At 43.7% G+C, this 20312-nt stretch overlaps 2 protein-coding genes across 2 annotated transcripts in view; both read left to right on the top strand.

Moving 5' to 3' along the window:
• The window catches only part of spata5 (spermatogenesis associated 5), a 123273-nt gene extending 113095 nt beyond the window's left edge, over window positions 1–10178 (top strand). Inside the window, exon 17 of the mRNA XM_046322812.1 lies at window positions 9471–10178. Coding sequence (XP_046178768.1) covers window positions 9471–9647 — 177 coding nt within the window. The 3' untranslated portion in view covers window positions 9648–10178. The remainder of the gene's footprint in view (window positions 1–9470) is intronic.
• Window positions 10179–14732: 4554 nt separating this feature from the next.
• LOC124011461 (protein sprouty homolog 1-like) lies at window positions 14733–18699 on the top strand. The gene is made up of 2 exons (XM_046324871.1): window positions 14733–15304; window positions 16973–18699. Exon 2 carries the CDS (start codon window positions 17028–17030, stop codon window positions 18075–18077), a length of 1050 nt encoding a protein of 349 aa, XP_046180827.1. The 5' UTR covers window positions 14733–15304; window positions 16973–17027; the 3' UTR covers window positions 18078–18699.
• Window positions 18700–20312: the final 1613 nt, after the last annotated feature.

Below are 20312 nucleotides of genomic sequence, written 5' to 3'. Positions count from 1 at the left end.
ACAAATATGCCCTTAAAAGTGAGGCCCTGTTTGCCCCCTTACACGCCACGGCCGCCTCGTCCCAGAGCCTCGACACAGGTGCTATTCCACACGGGCCTTTCCTAAACAGTGTGGAGGTGAGGATTGGGGGGGGGCTTCTGAAAGAGTTTCGTAATCTCAACTGATTGGTCAGCATCAGCTATGACAGCTGTTTTATAGGCTCTGGATTAGAGCGATTGATGTTATGGTGGTAGTAATGCGCTAGGGATGGACCTCATAACAGCCAAGTCACCCCTGCTTTGAAAGTTATTCTGGGGGGTGAAAGAGAGAACCAAACATTGTGTGGTCTTGAAACGAGCACCCGTCCCATTTTTCAGCCATGTTTTCTATGGAATCTGAATCCCGTGACTCTTCTCCTTTTCCTTTATGGTTGTGCGGCATGTTTCCATTCACGTCTCCTTCCCCCCCACGTAACTCCATAACCCCCCCCCCCAACACATACACTCCCCACCACTCTCCTCCCCCCTATCCTCAACTTAACCAACACCCCCACTGCCTTTTAATCTTAAATACTGTAGGTTTCACATGGGTTGTGGACAGGCCTTGTTTCTCTTGGCAGCCTGCTGTCACTGCACACTTCCCCTTTGCCTTCTTGGAAAATGAAACATTTTATTTCTGGTCGGAGCGTGACGCTGTTTGATTTCTATATTATTTAATTTCCTCTCCGAATGTCGGATGCAGTGGGGACTATTTTTCTTATAAGGGGGAGTCAATATTTTTGGCGTTGGCCTAAGAACTTCTTCATGAGCCAATATCATCACTGGCTGTGTGTGTGTGTGTGTGTGTGTGTGTGTGTGTGTGTGTGTGTGTGTGTGTGTGTGTGTGTGTGTGTGTGTGTGTGTGTGTGTGTGTGTGTGTGTGTGTGTGTGTGTGTGTGTGTGTGTGTGTGTGTGTGTGTGTGTTCGATCGCAAGAGAGCTGGAGCAAGTGTTGGTGTAATGCAGAGCCTAAGGACACAGGGAAGGCTCAATAGTTACTACGCTGCCTGGCCTCGTTGATATACTGCAGGAGCAGGTAGCCACTAAACCAGCCCCTAATTAAGGCTTTTTGATACTGGGACTGAGCGACTTTGTTGAAGTAGGAAGCGACGGCATACTGGGTGGGTTTGACCTGAGCCTGTTGGTATGCGCTGCCAGTTAGCTTCTTCATCTAATCCTGAAAACATTTCTGTGCACACTTGTATTACTGAAACTGGAATGGAAACTAAAAATGTTGATGAATGTTATGAAAAGAAATGGAGAGAGTTTTTCGTACAACTGACACATGACAAATATGGGAATCCGCAAGGCCACATTTTCTATGTAAAGGAACACCGACAGAATCCCAATGAATACAGTCTGTAGTGTGTGTGTACATAAGTGTGTGTGAATGTCTGTAAGTGTGCATTGAGTGTTAGGCAGGTGTTACTTCCATTACAAGGCAGGGAATCGGATGGGGATAACACACACACAGCCAACAGCCAGTGGAGGAGGGAATCGGATGAGGATAACACACACACAGCCAACAGCCAGTGGAGGAGGGAATCGGATGGGGATAACACACACACAGCCAACAGCCAGTGGAGGAGGGAATCGGATGGGGATAACACACACACAGCCAACAGCCAGTGGAGGAGGGAATCGGATGGGGATAACACACACACAGCCAACAGCCAGTGGAGGAGGGAATCGGATGGGGATAACACACACACAGCCAACAGCCATTGGAGGAGGGAAGCGGTTGCAGGAGCATGTCCAGCGGCCACTGAAGTATCTGGGGCTCGTGTTGTGGCGGTCTGACTCCAAGCAAGGGAAATGAGAAAAGCCTCAAGCCTGAAGGAAAAATGCCCGTGCGCATGCCAAAGCTGATGTCATGGCGTTAAACAGCTCCTCACAACAGCACTGAGGGCCGGCCGCCCTCCCTGCACTGGGCTAAAAAGACCATGCTTAGCCCTATGCCATATAAGCTGGAGATCCAAATTGCTTTTCCTGCCCCTTCCAATTAAATGACCAACAAAGAACCGAACTAAATGTGACTACCAACCTGCAGCAACGTATCATTATGGTCTACCAGAGGGATCCCCCCCCCCCCCTCGCCTCTTTACGGTCGGGAAATATGATGACAGATTGTAAATCGTCTGCGTAATCACTTCTTCGGATCGCATTTTCCTTATTTTCGCGCACGACAAGCATCATTCGCAAAGAGGGGTTTTGGGAGCAGCGGAGGAGGAGAAAAAAATCAGCTGAACGAGTGGAAACAAGGGATGTGGTCGGAGTTCAATCAGGCGGTTGTGTGTCTTTTCCAGTGTCCTGTCTAGATCACTGGGGTCCAGGCCACTCGGAATGACTTCTTTATTCATCACTTTGACCGACGTGGAGTAGTCCCAGAGCCTCCCTTAAGTAGAAGTACGTTGTGGTTGGTATTCAAACATGGCTGTACAAGAGTGTATAATGTGCATGAGTGCGTTACACTCATAAGGTGATTGTTGTGAGGCCACGACTACGCCAAATGAACGGTCTTTCATCAGAAATAAATATCTGTTGTGTGTGTGTGTGTGTGTGTGTGTGTGTGTGTGTGTGTGTGTGTGTGTGTGTGTGTGTGTGTGTGTGTGTGTGTGTGTGTGTGTGTGTGTGTGTGTGTGTGTGTGTGTGTGTGTGTGTGTGTGTGTGTGTGGAACACAGGTTTCATGAAAGCGATATTAACAAAGGGTTATTAACGTCATCGTTACAGAAAGTGTATCTTTAGGTTGTGATCTAATAGAAGAACAAGAACTTGTGATTGGACAGATACAGTATATAGGCTACATTTAAAAGTAACGCATTGGCTCACTCTGCATCGAATACCCTTTACAGTTGTTGTTGTTGTGGTCATAACCTGTTTTTGGAAAATGCTACTAAATAGACCTGGTCCTAGGTGGTCTTCGATGGCTGTTACTGCACCGCCAGCCAGCCAGATATCCAAAGTACTCGCCACATCTCCAACGAATTGCTGCCGCAATGCATCAGTTTCGTCCCTCCATATATTTAAGTGATTGCTGACATAATTTATGAAGGGAATGGAAAATAAATTCTGCATTGCAATACATTTTTCAAAAACGATCCATAATTTAGCCCGGGCTGCCACGGCCCCCTTCATTTCATTGCAGTGCGTTTGCAGCTTTTTTTGTCCCTCTCTCTGAAGGCAGGGGGGGCCCAGCTTTAAGGGGTCGTGTTGGCTCGGGGGCCTGGAATTTCTTCACGTTTACAAACAAACTGCTTTTTGCTCACCCTGTTTGCCTTTGTGGCTTTTCAAATTGCGCACGGTAAACACACATGCAAGAAAGAAGAAAAGCTGCCGCGTTCAGCAGCGTATAGAGACCCTTCCTAAATGAGAGAGGTGAATAGGTCAGTGTCTACTGCTATTGCTACAGTATATACTTGCTAGTAGCTCTGTTGGTTTGTCGAACTGAGTGAGGGGGGGGGGCCGGCGTAAATAGCCAAACTATTTGTTGTTGAGTAATGGGATTGAGACGAGGCCCTTAACATGTCCCCTATGTCGGGAACAAAGTTTAAAAAATTGAAGACAATTGAGTTTGTGTTTTTGGGTCCATGTGTTTGTGCGTGTAGAAACGTCCTTCAATCATGTTGTTGAAGTCGCTCGCACCCCCCTCTTCCCCCTCTCTCTATTTCAATGTCCTCCCTCCTTAATTGAGGCCTGTTTTGCAAACCTTCATTGTTTCACGTCACCATTGACAACAAGCTAAATGATTTGAATGATGGGAAACTCTCAAAGACATTTAGTCCTGGACGCTGTTTACAGTGTCTGAATCATGTTGTTCGGCTGGCCCTGAACAAAGAAATCGCTCACTTCCTGACATCTGCCTAGCACCTGCCTTAGCCAAGTGATCTAGCCCTGTCTTACACAACCGGCATACTTCCTTGTACATACTCATCTCGAAAACTCCCCTTCCTGTCTTAAGAATCCAAACCATCCTATCCCCATCAAATATGTCAAATCAAATTGTATTGGTCACATACACGTGGTTAGCAGATGTTAATGCGAGTGTAGCGAAATGATTGTGCTTATAGTTCCGACCATGCAGTAATATCTAACAATTAGTCTAACAATTTCACAACAACTAACTTATACACACAAGTTTAAAGGAATGAATAAGAATATGTACATATAAAAATATATGGATGAGCGATGGCCGAATGGCATAGGCAAGATGCAGTAGATGGTATAGAGTACAGTATATACATATGAGATGAGAAATGTAGGGTATGTAAACATTATATAAAGTGGCATTGTTTAAAGTGCCTAGTGATACATTTATTACATCCAGTTTTTAATTATTAAAGTGGCTAGAGATTTGAGTGAGTATGTTGACAGCAGCCACTCGATGTTAGTGATGGCTGTTTAACAGTCTGATGGCCTTGAGATAGAAGCTGTTTTTCAGTCTCTCGGTCCCAGCTTTGATGCACCTGTACTGACCTCGCCTTCTGGATGATAGCGGGGTGAACAGGCAGTGGCTCGGGTGGTTTGTCGTTGATTATATTTTTGGCCTTCCTGTGACATCGGGTGCTGTAGGTGTCCTGGAGGGCAGGTAGTTTGCCCCCGGTGATGCGTTGTGCAGACCTAACTACCCTCTGGAGAGCCAGAATTTGTGGGCGGAGCAGTTGCCGTACCAGGCGGTGATACAGCCCGACAGGATGCTCTCGATTATGCATCTGTAAAAGTTTGTGAGCGTATTTGGTGACAAGCCAAATTTCTTCAGCCTCCCGAGGTTGAAGAGGCGCTGTTGCGCCATCTTCACCACGCTGTCTGTGTGGGTGGACCATTTCAGTTTGTCCGTGATGTGTACACAGAGGAACTTAAAACTTTCCACCTTCGCGGTAAGCAAATTGGAGTGGGTCTAGGGTGTCAGGTAGGGTGCAGGTGATATGGTTTTTGTAAGTCGCTCTGGATAAGAGCGTCTGCTAAATGACTTAAATGTTAAATGTTAAATGTTCTTGACTAGTCTCTCAAAGCACTTCATGATGATGGAAGTGAGTGCTACGGAGCGATTGTCGTTTTGCTCAGTTACCTTAGCTTTCTTGGGAACAGGAACAATGGTGGCCCTCTTGAAGCATGTGGGAACAGCAGATTGGAATAGGGATTTATTGAATATGTCCGTAAACAACCCAGCCAACTGGTCTGCGCATGCATTGAGGACGCGGCTATGGATGCCGTCTCGGCTGGCAGCCTTGCGAGGGTTAACACGTTTAAATGTTTTACTCACGTTGGCTGCGGTGAAGGAGAGTCTGCAGGTTTTGGTAGCGGGCCGTGTCGGTGGCACTGCATTGTCCTCAAAGCGAGCAAAGAAGTTGTTTAGTTTGTCTAGGAGCAAGACATCGGGGTCCGCGGCGGGACTGGTTTTCTTTTTGTAGTACAGTGATTGACTGTAGACCCTGCCACATACATCTCGTGTCTGAGCTGTTGAATTGCGACTCTACTTTGTCTCTATACTGATGCTTAGCTTGTTTGATTGCCTTGCAGAGGGAATAGCTACGCTGTTTGTATTCGGTCATGTTACCGGTCTCCTTGCTCTGATTAAAAGCAGTGGTTCGCTCTTTCGGTTTTGCGCGAATGCTACCATCAATCCACGGTTTCTGGTTGGGGAAGGTTTTAATTGTCGCCGTGGGTACAACAACATCGATGCACTTGCTAATAAACTCGCTCACCGAATCAGAGTATTTTTCAATATTGTTATTCGACGCTATCCGGAACATATCCCAGTCCACGTGATCGAAGCAATCTTGAAGCGTGGAGTCAGATTGGTCAGACCAGTGGTGAATAGCCCTGAGCATGGACTTTTCCTGTTTTAGTTTCTGTCTGTAGGCTGGGAGCAAAAAAAGAGTCGTGGTCAGATTTGCCGAAAGGAGGGCGAGGGAGGGCTTTGTATGCGTCGCGGAAGTTAGAGTAACAATGATTCCGAATTTTCACAGCCCAGGTCGCGCATTCGATATTCTGATAAAATTTAAGGAGCGGTCACGCCCTGACCATAGTAAGCTGGTTTTTCTCTGTGTTGGTAGGGGCGTAATGGTGACTTGGGTGGTCATCTAGGTGAATTTGAATTTCTATATTGGCCTGATATGGTACCCAATCAGAGACAGCTGTTTATCGTTGTCTCTGATTGGGGATCATATTTAGGCAGCCATTCCCCCTTTGTGTTTCGTGGGATCTTGTCTATGTTTAGTTGCCTGTCAGAACTTGTTGTATAGCTTCACGTTTCGCCTTGTTAAAATCCCCAGCTACAGTATATGCGGCCTCACGATTTTTGGTTTCCAGTTTACATAGAGTCCAATGAAGTTCTTTCAGGGCTTTCGAGGTGTCTGCTTGGGGGGGGATTCTTGCCAGAGAGATGTTTGTTTCTTCGGTGCGATGCGTGAAGAAACCAAGTGGCTATACCGACTCTGATAACGTATCCTGAGTGAGCCATATTTCCGTGAAACAGAGAATGTTACAATCTCTGATGTCTCTCTGGAAGGCAACCCTTGCTCTGATTTTTTCGACATTGGCTCGTAGTATACTCGGGAGTTGTGGGCGATATGCCCGTCTACGGAGCCTGACCAGAAGACCGCTCCGTCAACTATGTTGTGTAGAAGTTGAACTAGCAAAAACAGGCAAACAGTGCACACACAGATCTTTAGTGAGTCGTCTGAGAAGTGGATACTGATGGGTTATTACCACACCTGAGCGAATATGTCATCCTGGTGGTAGCTGGTACCACAACTAATCTGTCAAAGTAGAAATAGTCTTACAGTACTCACTCTTAAACAGACACACACATTTTTTACATTATATTTTAGTAAATTAGCAGACGCTCTTATCCAGAGCGACTAAAAGTAGCAATTAGGGTTAAATGTTTTGTTCAAGGGCGCATCAACATATTTTTCACCTAGTCGGCTCTGAGGTTCGAACCAGCGACCTGGCCCAATATAAACACAGGCAAAGTGGCTAAAGAGATTCTCCGGTACTTTTGTATACTTATTAGCCGGTAGCTCACGAGCCAAAAGTGGGCCCCGAAAATTGCCTACCACGTCACAATTACGCAGATATATGCACAACATCATTGCTCTCTCTCTCTCTCTCTCTCTCTCTCTCTCTCTCTCTCTCTCTCTCTCTCTCGCTCTGCTGTGTATGCATCTTACTAGCTGTCACTCAAATGGTGAGGCGCTGAAGCTCAATGGCTAGAACTCAAATTGCAGGGGGCTGGCCCACATGAGGGAAAATGCAGGGGAAATGATGCAGCACATCTTCCCAAAATGTTTGGGAGGGTTTTCTTGGCTAATTGAGGTAAGACAGTAATTATACTCATAGTGCATGTATGAGCTACACATTGACACATTCAGTCCAAAGTGGGAGGTTTAAAAAATAATTAGCAGTCACCAAAGTTCTGGAGCATGTCTTTAAGCAGCTATGGAGCTATTTTGCTACGAATTAACTTCAGCTTCAATATAAATAAATCTTCTCGTTGGCTGTTGCAACCCTCCTCCTCCATTGTTGTTTTTCTGATCAAAGATCTGTTTTGTGGTTTTCTCCATAATGGTTAAGATTAGGAACGGAGATCTGTACCTTTCGCCGACTTCTAACCGGCAATGTCTGTCAATTGTCATCTTGTTGCCAGCCTCTGTCCCATGGATGAGCTCAAGGGGAACCACAATTTTAATTTTCTCTTCGCCCTTCCCATTACAATAAGGGGGTTATTCCTTTTAGGAATACTTTTTTTCGCCTCTTTAAGTTCTTTGAATCCTTAATTGTAGGGTACCCATTTGTGCTGCCCCCTTCTTGGAATGGGGAAAATATGCCAAGGGAATTTGTGAGGTCACCTTCCAAATGGTTCAGTTTCCTCCACTTGAAATAGATGGAATACATTCGCAGCCCTTGCAGGTGTAATTATGCCCTCAACGTTTCAGTTCTGCTGTTCCGGACCGTCCGGATTTACAAAGCACCTCATAGTAGGAGTGCTGATCTAGGATCAGGTCCCCCCCATGTCCTTATAATCATTTGAATTATGATCTAAAAGGCAGAACTGACCCTAAATCACCACGCATACACTGAGGGGCTTTATGAATATGGACCCAGATGGTTTGTGGAGGAAACCAGGACACCGTATAAGCCTAAATTTAGAATCGGGACGGGCATATCCGGTCCTGTAGGGCCAATGTGCACACAGGCTTTTGTTCCAGCCCAGCACTAACTCGCCTCCAGTGAGATTTCCGTATATAGGTCTTGTTTTCCAAACACATTGAGCCCTCTGTGGTTTCCCCTGGCATGGAGGGAGGTGGCGGTGTCAGCAGACCCCCCCCCTCCCACCTACCACACCTGTTTTATAATTTCCCATTGAATTAACGGTGATAAGACTAAGGCCCGGCGACTTTTTGAGGAGATTCTGTACACACCGTCGGAGTGAGTCGTTTCCGAAAGTCCAGAGATGGCTGATGAACGCCAGACACCTTTTTCCCCACCCATGCCACCCTCTCTTCCAGAACTAGCGCTCTGTTCTACGGCACGACCTGCTCCAACGGAAACCAATCCGTCTTTCCAGTGACTGATAGCACTGTGTTGAGATTTGCAGGATATGCGCACCGTCAGTTCGCTCCAGGGAACGACCCAAACCCTGAGCAACGTAAAGAATGTAAACTGCTGTGACTGCGAGGGAGGGAGGTGCAGGATTGGGAATATGTATTTATGTTTTCAATTAAACAGAATGAATTGCCCTCTTAAGTCAAATGTTATTTATTGCAATAAAATGTGCAATCTGAATTAATACAAAATTATGGTATGTGTTCTGCACATCAGATACTTTTTCTACTGTGTGTGTGTGTGTGTGTGTGTGTGTGTGTGTGTGTGTGTGTGTGTGTGTGTGTGTGTGTGTGTGTGTGTGTGTGTGTGTGTGTGTGTGTGTGTGTGTGTGTGTGTGTGTGTGTGTGTGTGTGTGTGTGTGTGTGTGTGTGTGTGTGTCGAACCCTGTAATAACCGTAGGCTTAGCATAAAAAACTTGTAGCTATTGTGTAATATTACACATGGCTTAATACAAACTGTTACAAATGTGTAAATTCAACTATTAGATCACAACCTAAATTCAATTTTCTTTCCAATGGTCATGATTTGGTCAACCTCGTTTGTCGAGATTCATTTTTGACCTGTTCGCCACAGCCTAGGGCGCTGTTTCCCAATTCCAGTCCTCAAGTAATCCCCAACAATACTCATTTTGGACAAGCACACCTGAATCAACTTGTCAGCTACTCATTAAGCCCCAAATGAGTTGAATGAGGTATGTTTGTCCCGGCTACAACAAAAATGTGTGCTGTTGGGGTTACGCGAGGCCAGGCTGTGGGAAACACTGGCCTAGTGGCTGTGGATGCTAGCATGATTTTAAATAGTCGTAATCTGGCCGTCTGACAGCCCTATATCTGTTTCCTGTCGCAGATAACGGCAGTATGCAGAGAGGCTGCCCTGCTGGCCCTGCAAGAGGACATCAAAGCACAGCTCATCATGGGGAGACACTTTGAAAGCGCCCTGAACACCGTGAAGCCTCGAGTTCCAGACTCTCTCATCCAGTCGTATATCAACTATCAACAGCAACACGGCCTGCGCTTCTTCTGACGTCGGCGTGGAAAAATTCCAAACCTGCGAGAGGAGTCTTTGCTAGAATAAGCAGTAGGCCTACAGGACCGACTGCATGTGGTTACTGTAAATGCAGTTATCCACTGAAGTCGCAAAGGTTTCCAAATGGACATTACATCAGTGAATAGGCGGCAGCGTTTACCAAACTCGGTCCCGGGGACCCCAAGGGTTGCACATTTTAGTTTTTTTGGTTCCATAGTACTACACAGCTGATTCAAATAATCAACTCATTATCAAGCTTTGATTATTTGATTCAGCTGTGTAGTGCTAGGGCAAAAAACAATATGTGCCCTTGGGGTCCCCGGGACCGAGTTTGGGAAACACTGGATTAGGGGGAAACAATAGGCGAGAATAGCCCATGTGATTGAACCATTATGCTACTTTGTAATGTGCTCATTTATTCTTGGTCACCAAAAATAACCCAAATTCTCAACAAAATTGTTATTTACAAACCTGTGCTCCCTGAAATGCAATACTAGGCTACAATGTAATAAATTAATTGTTTCTCTATATGCTTGTTAATGCTTTTTATTATGTTATCCTCAGAAGACAAATTGAATATATTAAGCATGGGTACACAGGCAAAAAGATTACCGTGCAGAAAAATAACCAACATTTATACATTTTTCAAAGGCTCTTCCTTGGGCGATTTTCAAAGCAAAAGTTATGGGTCTAAATCAAGGTGTCACAAAAAAACAAAAAAAAAACATGCCCCTCCCTCCCCCTCTCCACAAAGTTACAAATATTTTCACATGACCCTCCCCTTGTACTGTGAAGTAAATTGAACACCCTCACACCTCATAGAATTAACTCAATAATGTTAAGGACCGCACATAACAAATGTAGCAATCCTGTGTTTATAAACGTGGATATGGACTGGGCCACTTCAGCATGTTTTTGTTTCACAGTTGATGCCATGCAGGGCTACGGGCCAGAAGGTTGGGGGTTCGCCGACCACCACAGATGAGCTCACTCTCCCTGCTGCCTGTTTCATTATTTTACGATCAGAGCCGGCTGCAGACAATGATCAACTAGGGGGAAATAAGATTTTCAACATATTTACAATAATATAAAATAATACATTTTTCACCAACATGTTTCTGTGCCAATGCAACACACAACCAATAAACAAAGTATACCGACTACGAGCACTTCAAAATCATGGTTTGCGTTTTCAACACCACAATAAATAGACTATGTCAATCTCGACAAAAAGAACATACATCTGTCCCTACCTAGTAGGCTTACCCAGTATTGAAGGCTTGGCTTGACAATGTCCAAATGTCATTGAACATTTTGGTGTTTTGTAACAGATGTCTCTTTCCATTCATCAATTGGCCACGGCACAGTTTGGATTGATTGATTGATATTATTCGTCATTTAAAAAAAATACATATATAAACACAAATACTTTTTTTAAGTGACCGGGATTGCATTGTGGTCCTTATTCCTTTTTACATATATACATATACAACTACATAGATATAGACACATTACAGAGATAGAGATTAAAAAATGATCAACCTCTACATGAGTATGAGGGGGGAGTTTAAGTACAATTTGTACAAGCTTGTTTGGCTGGTAGCTTATTCTTTAGATGCTTGGGGCTGCTGGTGAACCATGATGTGCAGCATAATCAAAGTGGCACTGGACTAGCACACTTACCAGAGTCTTTAGGGCACCTACAGCTAGATTTCTGTACAATTGGTGACAGATTTTCATGTGAGTATTCTAAAATCTTCATAAAAACAATATGCCATTTCAGAGTTTCCTTTAGGAAAATTTGGCGCCGGGCAACGTGACAGGGAGGATTTTAGTCAACCGGACCTTTGAGAAATGTAATCGACATCCATCTGCATTAAGACCCAATCTAGCACAGTCAGTGCCATCAATAAACGAGGGATATTGGTCAAATGAGCCACATTAACATGTCCTTAAAAACAGCCTTAAAACAAATTCCAAAAACACTATTCCTTGTGTTTCGATGTGTAGCATATGAAGAACTTTATAGCCAACATGTTTTTTTTTGGGGGGGGTGTTAGGCTACTTTGCTAATAATTGTCCACCTCGTGGCTCAACTGTCAGAGATTTGAGCATTAAATGCATCACGGCATTACATGCAAAGGCCTATAAGCTTAGGTGTCCTTTGTATGAAATTAATATTTTAATATATATATATATATATATATAAAGGAAGAGAAGCTTAGGCCTAACCTTAAGAGAGATAGAGATATGCTGGTGGTATGCTACAACATTGACATGCATTTATTTACAGTTGATGTCGGAAGTTTATATACACTTAGGTTTGAGTCATTAAAACTCGTTTCTCAACCACTCCATAAATGTATTGTCGGTTATAGGACATCTACTTTGTGCATGACACAAGTAATTTTTCCAACAATTGTTTACAGATTATTTCACTTATAATTCACTGTATCACAATTCCAGTGGGTCAGAAGTTTACATACACTAAATTGACTGCCTTTATACAGCTTGGAAAATTCCAGAAAATTATGTCATGTCTTCAGAAGCTTCTGACAGGCAAATTGACATAATTTGAGTCAATTGGATGTGTACCTGTGGATGTATTCCAAGGCCTATCTTCAAACTCAAGGCCTCTGCTTGACATCATGGGAAATACAAAAGAAATCAGCCAAGACCTCGGGAAAAAAATTGTAGACCTCCACGAGTCTGGTTCATCCTTGGGAGCAATTTCCAAATGCCTGAAGGTACCACGTTCATCTGTACAACCAATAGTGCGCAAGTATAAACATCATGGGACCACACAGCCATCATACCGCTCAGGAAGGAGATGCGTTCTGTCTCCTAGAGATGAACTTACTTTGGTGCGAAAAGTGCAAATCAATCCCAGAACAACAGCAAAGGACCTTGTGAAGATGCTGGTGGAAACAGGTACAAAAGTATCTATATCCACAGTAAAACGAGTCCTATATCAACATAACCTGAAATGCCGCTCAGCAAGGAAGAGGACACTGCTCCAAAACCGCCATAAAAAAGCCAGACTACGGTTTGCAACTGCACGTGGGGACAAAGATCGTACTTTTTGGAGAAATCTCCTCTGGTCTGATGAAAGAAAAAATAACTGTTTGGCCATAATGACCATTGTTATGTTTGGAGGAAAAGGGGGAAGCTTGCAAGCCGAAGAACACCATCCCAATGTGCACAGGGGTGGCAGAATCGTGTTGTGGGTGTGCTTTGCTGCAGGAGGGGCTGGTGCACATCACAAAATAGATGGCATCATGAGGACGGAAAATTATGTGGATATATTGACGCAACATCTCAAGACATCAGTCAGGCAGGAAGTTAAAGCTTGGAGTCAAATGGGTCTTCCAAATGGACAATGACCCCAATCATACGTCAAAAGTTGTGGCAAAATGGCTTAAGGACAACAAAGTCAAGGTATTGGAGTGGCCATCACAAAGCCCTGACCTCAATCCCATATAATGTTTGTGGGCAGAACTGAAAAAGCATGTGCAAGCAAGGAGGCCTACAAACCTGATTCAGTTACAACAGCTCTGTCAGGAGCAATGGGCCAAAATTCACCCAAATTATTGTGGGAAGTTTGTGGAAGGCTACTCGAAACGTTTGACCCAAGTTAAACAATTTAAAGGCATGTTACCAAATACTAATTGAGTGTATGTAAACTTCTGACCCACTGGGAATGTAATGAAATAAATTAAAGCTGAAATAAATTATTCTCTCTACTATTATTTCACATTCTTAAAATTAAGTGGTGATCCTAACTGACCTAAAACAGGGAATTTTTACTAGGATTAAATGTCAGGAATTTTGAAACACTGAGTTTAAATGTATTTGGCTAATGTGTATGTAAACCTCTGACTTCAACTGTCTATCAGATGCCTACTGCGTCTGCTATAGAGATATAGACAACAGACGGGAGGGTAAATCGTTAATTTTCTATTAACACACGACCCTCCCCAGCCCTCCCCCATTACATTTCGATCTGCCCCTTTGATTATTGCACTGGGTGGAAAAGTTTAAGGAAAACGTTTGCATTCAACTTTAATAATGTGCTTTACATTTGGTTTGCATTTGCGTATTGGATATATCCAGGGGGAGAAAAGGAAGCACGGATGGTATATTAATCATTGCATCCATGGAAAATCCGTTAATTACTGTAATCCTAAAATGTCCAACCGCTTTCCGCACTTCCGACCACAATGAAGACGTTCCCATCTGTCGTTTGCGAATCCAGCAGGAGTTGCTTTATCATCAAGCATGAAGCTCCAAACTACTTTTTTTTAACATAGTCTATCCAGCCCAAACATCAGAGACATAGGCCTACAGATGCATTTATCAGTCCGTTAATGTAGAAGTCTTGTGGAATTGTCTGACCCGAGATGGTATTGAGGTCATTCATCTATTGATTTTTCCATTTGAAGAGGATAAATTGACTTTGTATTGAACTTCCTTTTCTCATGGATCCGGATGTAGCGCATCCGCGACACCAATCAAACCAGACAGTCAAGAACAGAGGGGGGGATGCGGCGGGTGGGGGAATCTTTCCCCTCGCTTGCGGGGTGCCTTTTTCTTAAGGTGGCTCCGAAGTTATGTTTAGGCCCACTATTCACTGGAGTTATAATACAACGGAGTAATGAAGGAGTTGTCATTTCATTTTCTATATACCCAATTTTATTACGGATTTAGGTCTTAGGCCAACAGTATTCCAGTAGGTCGTCATTGTAAATAATAATTTGTTCTTAACTGACTTGCCTAGTTAAATAAAGTATAAATAAACAATTTAAAAATACATTCTAAAATTATTTTCTGTCTTGAGTTTGATTTCTAACTATGCTATGCGTAATTGGAATGGTGAGACGCCGTGGAATACCGTGGAATTAAATAAAACAACTCTATATAGATTGATACTTCTGTTGTCACTGTTCCATAGTTTGTAAGCACAAGAACAAAATGAGCTTTCTCTGCTATTTCAAACTGCTCCACCTTAACTGCTGCACACATCTCTATCGCCCGGCCTTCCACATCTGCCCAATGAATTAAGAGCGGATGCGATGTATCCTTTTTCAGTGGAGTGAATGGCCAATGGGAGTTGGCTTGTCGAGCAAACACTGAGCTCTACGTTCTCATTCATTCAGAGTTAGACAGGCATGCAGTGTTGAAGAGAGCACGTCCTCGATTAGCGCTTGCTTTTGAGCATTCCGCATAACAAAAACCTTATTTTACAAAAATTGACTCATTAGAATTCGAAGACGGAAACCATTGGATATATAATTATTTGTTTTCATATTGTAAATGAATTAACGTGTGCTTTTTAAGAATCCTAAAGAAGATTATTACTACAATTGTTACTCCGCTCTAGGACTAAACTGGGTTGTCTGACTAGATCGGCTTCAAGTGCGCAACCTTTATTGGGTGTATCAAGAAGCGTGGATTTACAATTTATGGAACACAGTGTGTAATGCACCAGATTTTAAGAAGGAATAACGAAAGAAGATAAACTACAACATCGTATCGGGATATAACGCAATCGTTACGAATGTTAAGAGCTAATTAAAATACGCTTGGACAATTTACTTGGATGGAGTTTTGGCATATTGGTTGATGGAATCGACGTTATGGATGGTTGCAGATGGGTGCGTATCTCCCCCTCAATGTGTGAAACACATTTGAAATGTCGGGTTTGGTCATCGATTCTTTGTTACTTAAATGTAGACTGGATACGTCAAACCCTCTAATGCAAGTAGGCTATGCGCATAGTGTTCAGAACTCCGGCTTTGGGAACATTGTTGCCACTGTAGTTGCATGGAATAGGCTTTTTGTCGATGGGTGTCCTTGGGAACACTCATCTGGTGCTCGAATCTGTAGAGTTGGCTTAACATTCTTCACACGCGTGTGCCCTCTACTCGGTGTGTCTATTTAACACCGGTCATTCGACTTTCGAAAGGAATCAAAACGGTCATAGTAGGGTTGTCAGAGTCGAGGATCTCACGCGCAATCACCCCTCCCCCACGACAGCCGAGTTGTTTTCATTCATAAGGTTTCCCCCCTTATTTCGATTCATCTCTTATCACATGGGCGGTTGCTTGGTCAACTTAACCCGATGGCATAGACATGTTTAAAGTATGATATGGCTAAAAACGGCGTATTTGTGTCCCTTTAAAATATATATATATATATAATAATTATACCACCCATCCAAATAATGGCTAAACCTAGTTATTGTGCTCCGTGCGAGCTACTGTGAATTTTCATGAAGCAGTGTCAATAAATTAGAGCCCTGATCATAAGCAAGCTGTCTTCACGTAGAGAATTCCTGTCTGTAAATTGTATCGTCTTTTTAACTCGCTTGCGTCATGCTGATTACACCTTGCCAATATGTGTTTACTGATCAGTCCCATTTGCACTCCGGTTTCGACGGATACGCGTTTATAGCTAGGCCTGATACCTCGGCTAATTCCAGAAGCTGTTGGTATCCAATAGGCCTACGAGTAACGGTATTAGGTTTTAATTCGATTGTACAAATGTGCTTTTGAAGTTATTGAGAAGCACAATAACTTAAACATTTGCTTGAAATTACATGGACATAAAGTCGACACTGACGTTGTGGCATTTTGTCGCGACCCTAGTATTTTTTAATTATTATTTTTTTACCCTATTGTCTTCACATTTCCTTCAAACCGTCTTCCGTTTAGTAATAGAATAATAAGTGAGGCGGCTCATTTTGTCCTCTTGAATCGTGGCCTCGTTCCGTCGCCGTGGCGCTTTATAATGTTAACTAGTCATACATATGTAAATTAGACCGGGAAGTATTTGTATTGAAGTTTGGATGTGTGCTTATTGAGGAAGCTACAAAACGAGTTAATAGTATACTTTTCCACGGCTTGCTTCGCCCAGAGCATTAAAATGTGCCATTGTAAAGGGGATGTTGATCAAATAAAATAGTTGGACTAAGTGAACATGCTCTTAACATTGTTGAAGGTAGGCCTGCTGTGAAGTTTTAAAAAGTATAGATATTTTTAAAAGCACTAAACAGCCTAAACCACAAAAAAGCATACAATAATAATCACCTCAATAGACTTATTATAACAGATGATCATTGCATTTGAACTATATAAAGACCATCCAGGGATCTGTTGATGGTTTTACTTTGTCAGCTCTTTAGCCTTTCCCATCATGAGTTGAATCTAAAATGCTATGGGAACAATATTCAAAACCTCCACCATCCTAGATCACATTTACAAACGGCATCCTTGTCTTTACTGATGGCTCTTCTCTGTGTCTCCCTTGCTGCCCCCTTGCAGGTTTTCTGATGCATGCCAAGTCCACGGTGAATGTCGGAAGTGGTGATCACCCCAGATGGCGCTCCAAAGTCAACATGGCCCTGGCGGTTCATTAGTGGTGATCCAGCAGCCTTCCCTGGAGGGCCGGCAGAGGTCAGATTACGAGCGGGAGCTCCATCATGCCGCCATCCTCTCCCTGGACCAAATCAAGGCCATTCGTTCCAGCAACGAGTACACAGAGGGGCCGTCGGTGGTCCGGAGGCCCCCTGCGCCCCGCATGGCACCCAGGCCCGACAAGCAGCAGGAGAGGACTCACGAGGTGATCCTCGTCAATGTGAACAACAACTATGAGCACAGGCCGGTAGGGCATGGCCACCACAGTGGGGTGGTGGTAGTAGCCGGAGGCCAGCAGTGTAGCACCAGGGCCCCGGGCCTTAATCGCTCTACCAGTACAGGCAGCGCGGCCAGCTCCGGGAGCAACAGCAGTGCATCCTCTGAGCAGGGACTTCTGGCCCGCTCGCCTCCCTCTAGACCGGGGATGGTGGCCCTCCACCAGCACCACCACAGAGCCGAGAGGACTCAGCCTGTTCGGGCTCAGCCCAAGGCGCTGCTAGCCCCCCAGCATGGCTCTCACCCACCGCCGCCACTGGAGGCACCGCTCAAGCCCTCAGGGAAAGGGGACGTGGCGTCTGGCCACCAGTTCATCTGCGAGCGCTGTGGGAAGTGCAAGTGCGGGGACTGCACAACCCCAAGGACCCTGCCCTCGTGCCTGGCCTGCAACGGCCAGTGCCTGTGCTCGGCGGAGAGCGCCCTGGAGCATGGCACGTGCATGTGCCTGGTCAAGGGCATCTTCTACCACTGTTCCAATGATGACGAGGGAGACTCGTGCGCTGACCACCCCTGCTCGCTGTCGCGCTCCCACTGCTGCTCTCGCTTCCTCTGCATGGGATTACTGTCGGTACTGTTCCCCTGTTTGCTGTGCTACCCGCCCGTCAAGGGGTGCCTGAAGGCGTGCCAGGGCTGCTACGACCAAGTCAACAGGCCCGGCTGCCGCTGCAAGAACTCCAACACTGTCTATTGCAAAATGGAGAGCTGGTCCCCGCAGGCCCTGGAAAAGCCTTCCTGATCCCGTGTGTGTGTGTGTGTGTGTGTAGGAAGAGGGGCAGTCGATCCCCGTGCGGTTCTGACGATGATAATAATATTCACTATTGATGTTAATCAAACATTTGAAGCACCTCCCCATCTGCCTCCCTTTCTCCAACGGGGAATCCTGCTAGGAGTAAAGCACGGAATATGAAAACCACTCAATTCTTTTTTTATATTTCCTTCCTTTTTTTTCTGACAGGGCCATATTTTTACAGACCAGTGTTTTGTCTGAACTGTTTCTGTCTCTCTTCAGCTACTCATTAAGAATATTTTGTTAGCTAGGCAGTTTCCCTGGTGCTTTAAGCTTCAAGTGAGAGCAGCCTCTTACCAAATCTGTGAAGGACTATCTAGCCAGGCAATATGTAGCTGTTACCACGTGTTCATAGCTAACGAGGATTGTGTGAATTCCCAGTTGCTACCACACTAAGACCATGGTTATCTGGGTTTCTGTGCTCGTGTTGCATTATGGAAAGCACATGCATCTCATAGTATTCTGTTGGATATGTTTGTCTCTCCCCCTCTCATCATTTACACACATTCTGTGGCATTCTTCCCTGTTTTTTTTTTTTTTTTTTTTTTCATTTTGTAAACTGTATGCTCAAACCCATAAGAGTAAATTCTGGCTATTTTTTTTAAAGAAAATGTCTGTTAAAACGTTTTTTTTTTTTTTTTTTTGTAAAAATATTTATTAAGTGAAGCTCTATTTTATGATATTTATTGCAAAAGACAGTCTTAAATGTACTCATGTCTGAATATAACAAAATATCAATACTTACTGAAAAATTAAAGGGTGGCACAAAAGAAAAAGCTATGTTAACTTTAATGCAGAAAATATATTAATAATGAAAGAAAAAAATGTTGTCTTGATTATCCTCATTACATTTCAGGGTATTGATGTTTCATAAGCAGTGAATGGGTCCAAGTCTGGTTCTTGCATACACCATAGAGTACATTTCTGAAACTGAGAACAAACTTTGGTTGATGATTTACTTCAAGCAAGTGGTGCTTTTCTTTGCAAAACTTGGAATACTTTGGTCAACAGCAAGTTGATATTTACTCATTTGGAATTCTGGTTAAAAAAAATTGAAAACTTAAGTGAGTCATACGTATATCAGCAATGACGTTTTCAAGATATATAACTTTCAAAATATAGAAAGTGCAAAACGCATCATTCTTTCTGTATTTCAATGTTCTATATCAACTTGATTGTTGACATGCAAAACATTTTGAGACTGTATCAATAGTGGACTAATGAAACAAATACCAAAAGAGTTTGAGTGGTATTTTCCTTTAAGAAACTTCATTCCAGCCAAGAGGTCACCACCAAACTTAGTAATAGCTTCATTCCTTTGTTTAAAAAGTTGCAAGATCAGGATGTTCCCAACTCCTAAATGGTCTCCATATTGAGGCCACAGTGTGTGTCCGAGAAATGAAAGCCACCATTATGACTACCCAAGGCCACCTGTTCAAAGATAATAAACCAGCTATCAATGCTGAGCTTTTATGGCAGGTTCCTGCACTAAAGGCAAAGATGGGGCAGATACAGACCCCATTTGGCTGCCTCTTTTTGTCATTGAATTTATCACTCTGGAAGTTTTCTGACCCCCAGGGGATAAGCTCATCACTTCTAAAGTTGGTGGGCCTGAAATGGCAGACCGGCAACAGGAAATGCAGTGGAATAATAGGGTTTAACTTTGAGTGGGCAGTTAGTCTAAAATACTATGTTTCAGTTTAGCTGGAGCGGGAAACTCTTGACCTCGAGTAAAACAAGCACAGTTATTCAGTCAGGTAATATGTGTAATATAACTAGGTTGTGTGGTAAACATTGAGAAGGGGGTATTTTTGTCGAAAAACCAAGTGACATTTTCTGATTTAGCTGACTAGGCTCTTGCTGGGCCCAAAACTGTAGGATTCCCTGTCACTATGGTTCAACAGTTTGCATGAACAGAACAACCCTTCCAGATGTCTCCTTTTATTTAACGTGCTTTTTCACACTTTGCGTCTGGAATGTTAATTTTTGTTACACTGAATTAAGAGTGAGTTAGTGATTTGTCCGTTTCTGTTACCTTTTAGAGCTTGAATTTGAGCCCCATTTTCTCATGGCTCCTGGACATTTGCAAATGTATTTTTTTCTTCGGGTTTCACTTTAGATCCCTGACACCGAGGACAGAGCTAAAACTGAATTCAGGAGGCGGCCAACATGAAGCTAATGTTT

Source organism: Oncorhynchus gorbuscha, linkage group LG23 (genome assembly GCF_021184085.1).
Source record: "Oncorhynchus gorbuscha isolate QuinsamMale2020 ecotype Even-year linkage group LG23, OgorEven_v1.0, whole genome shotgun sequence".
NCBI lineage: Eukaryota > Metazoa > Chordata > Actinopteri > Salmoniformes > Salmonidae > Oncorhynchus > Oncorhynchus gorbuscha.
This window is presented reverse-complemented; position numbering and strand designations above follow the sequence as displayed.

What these genes read in the sequence shown, in the direction of transcription:
- LOC124011461 (XM_046324871.1), top strand. Translation starts at nt 17,028, where the DNA reads ATGGCGCTCCAAAGTCAACATGGCCCTGGCGGTTCATTAGTGGTGATC.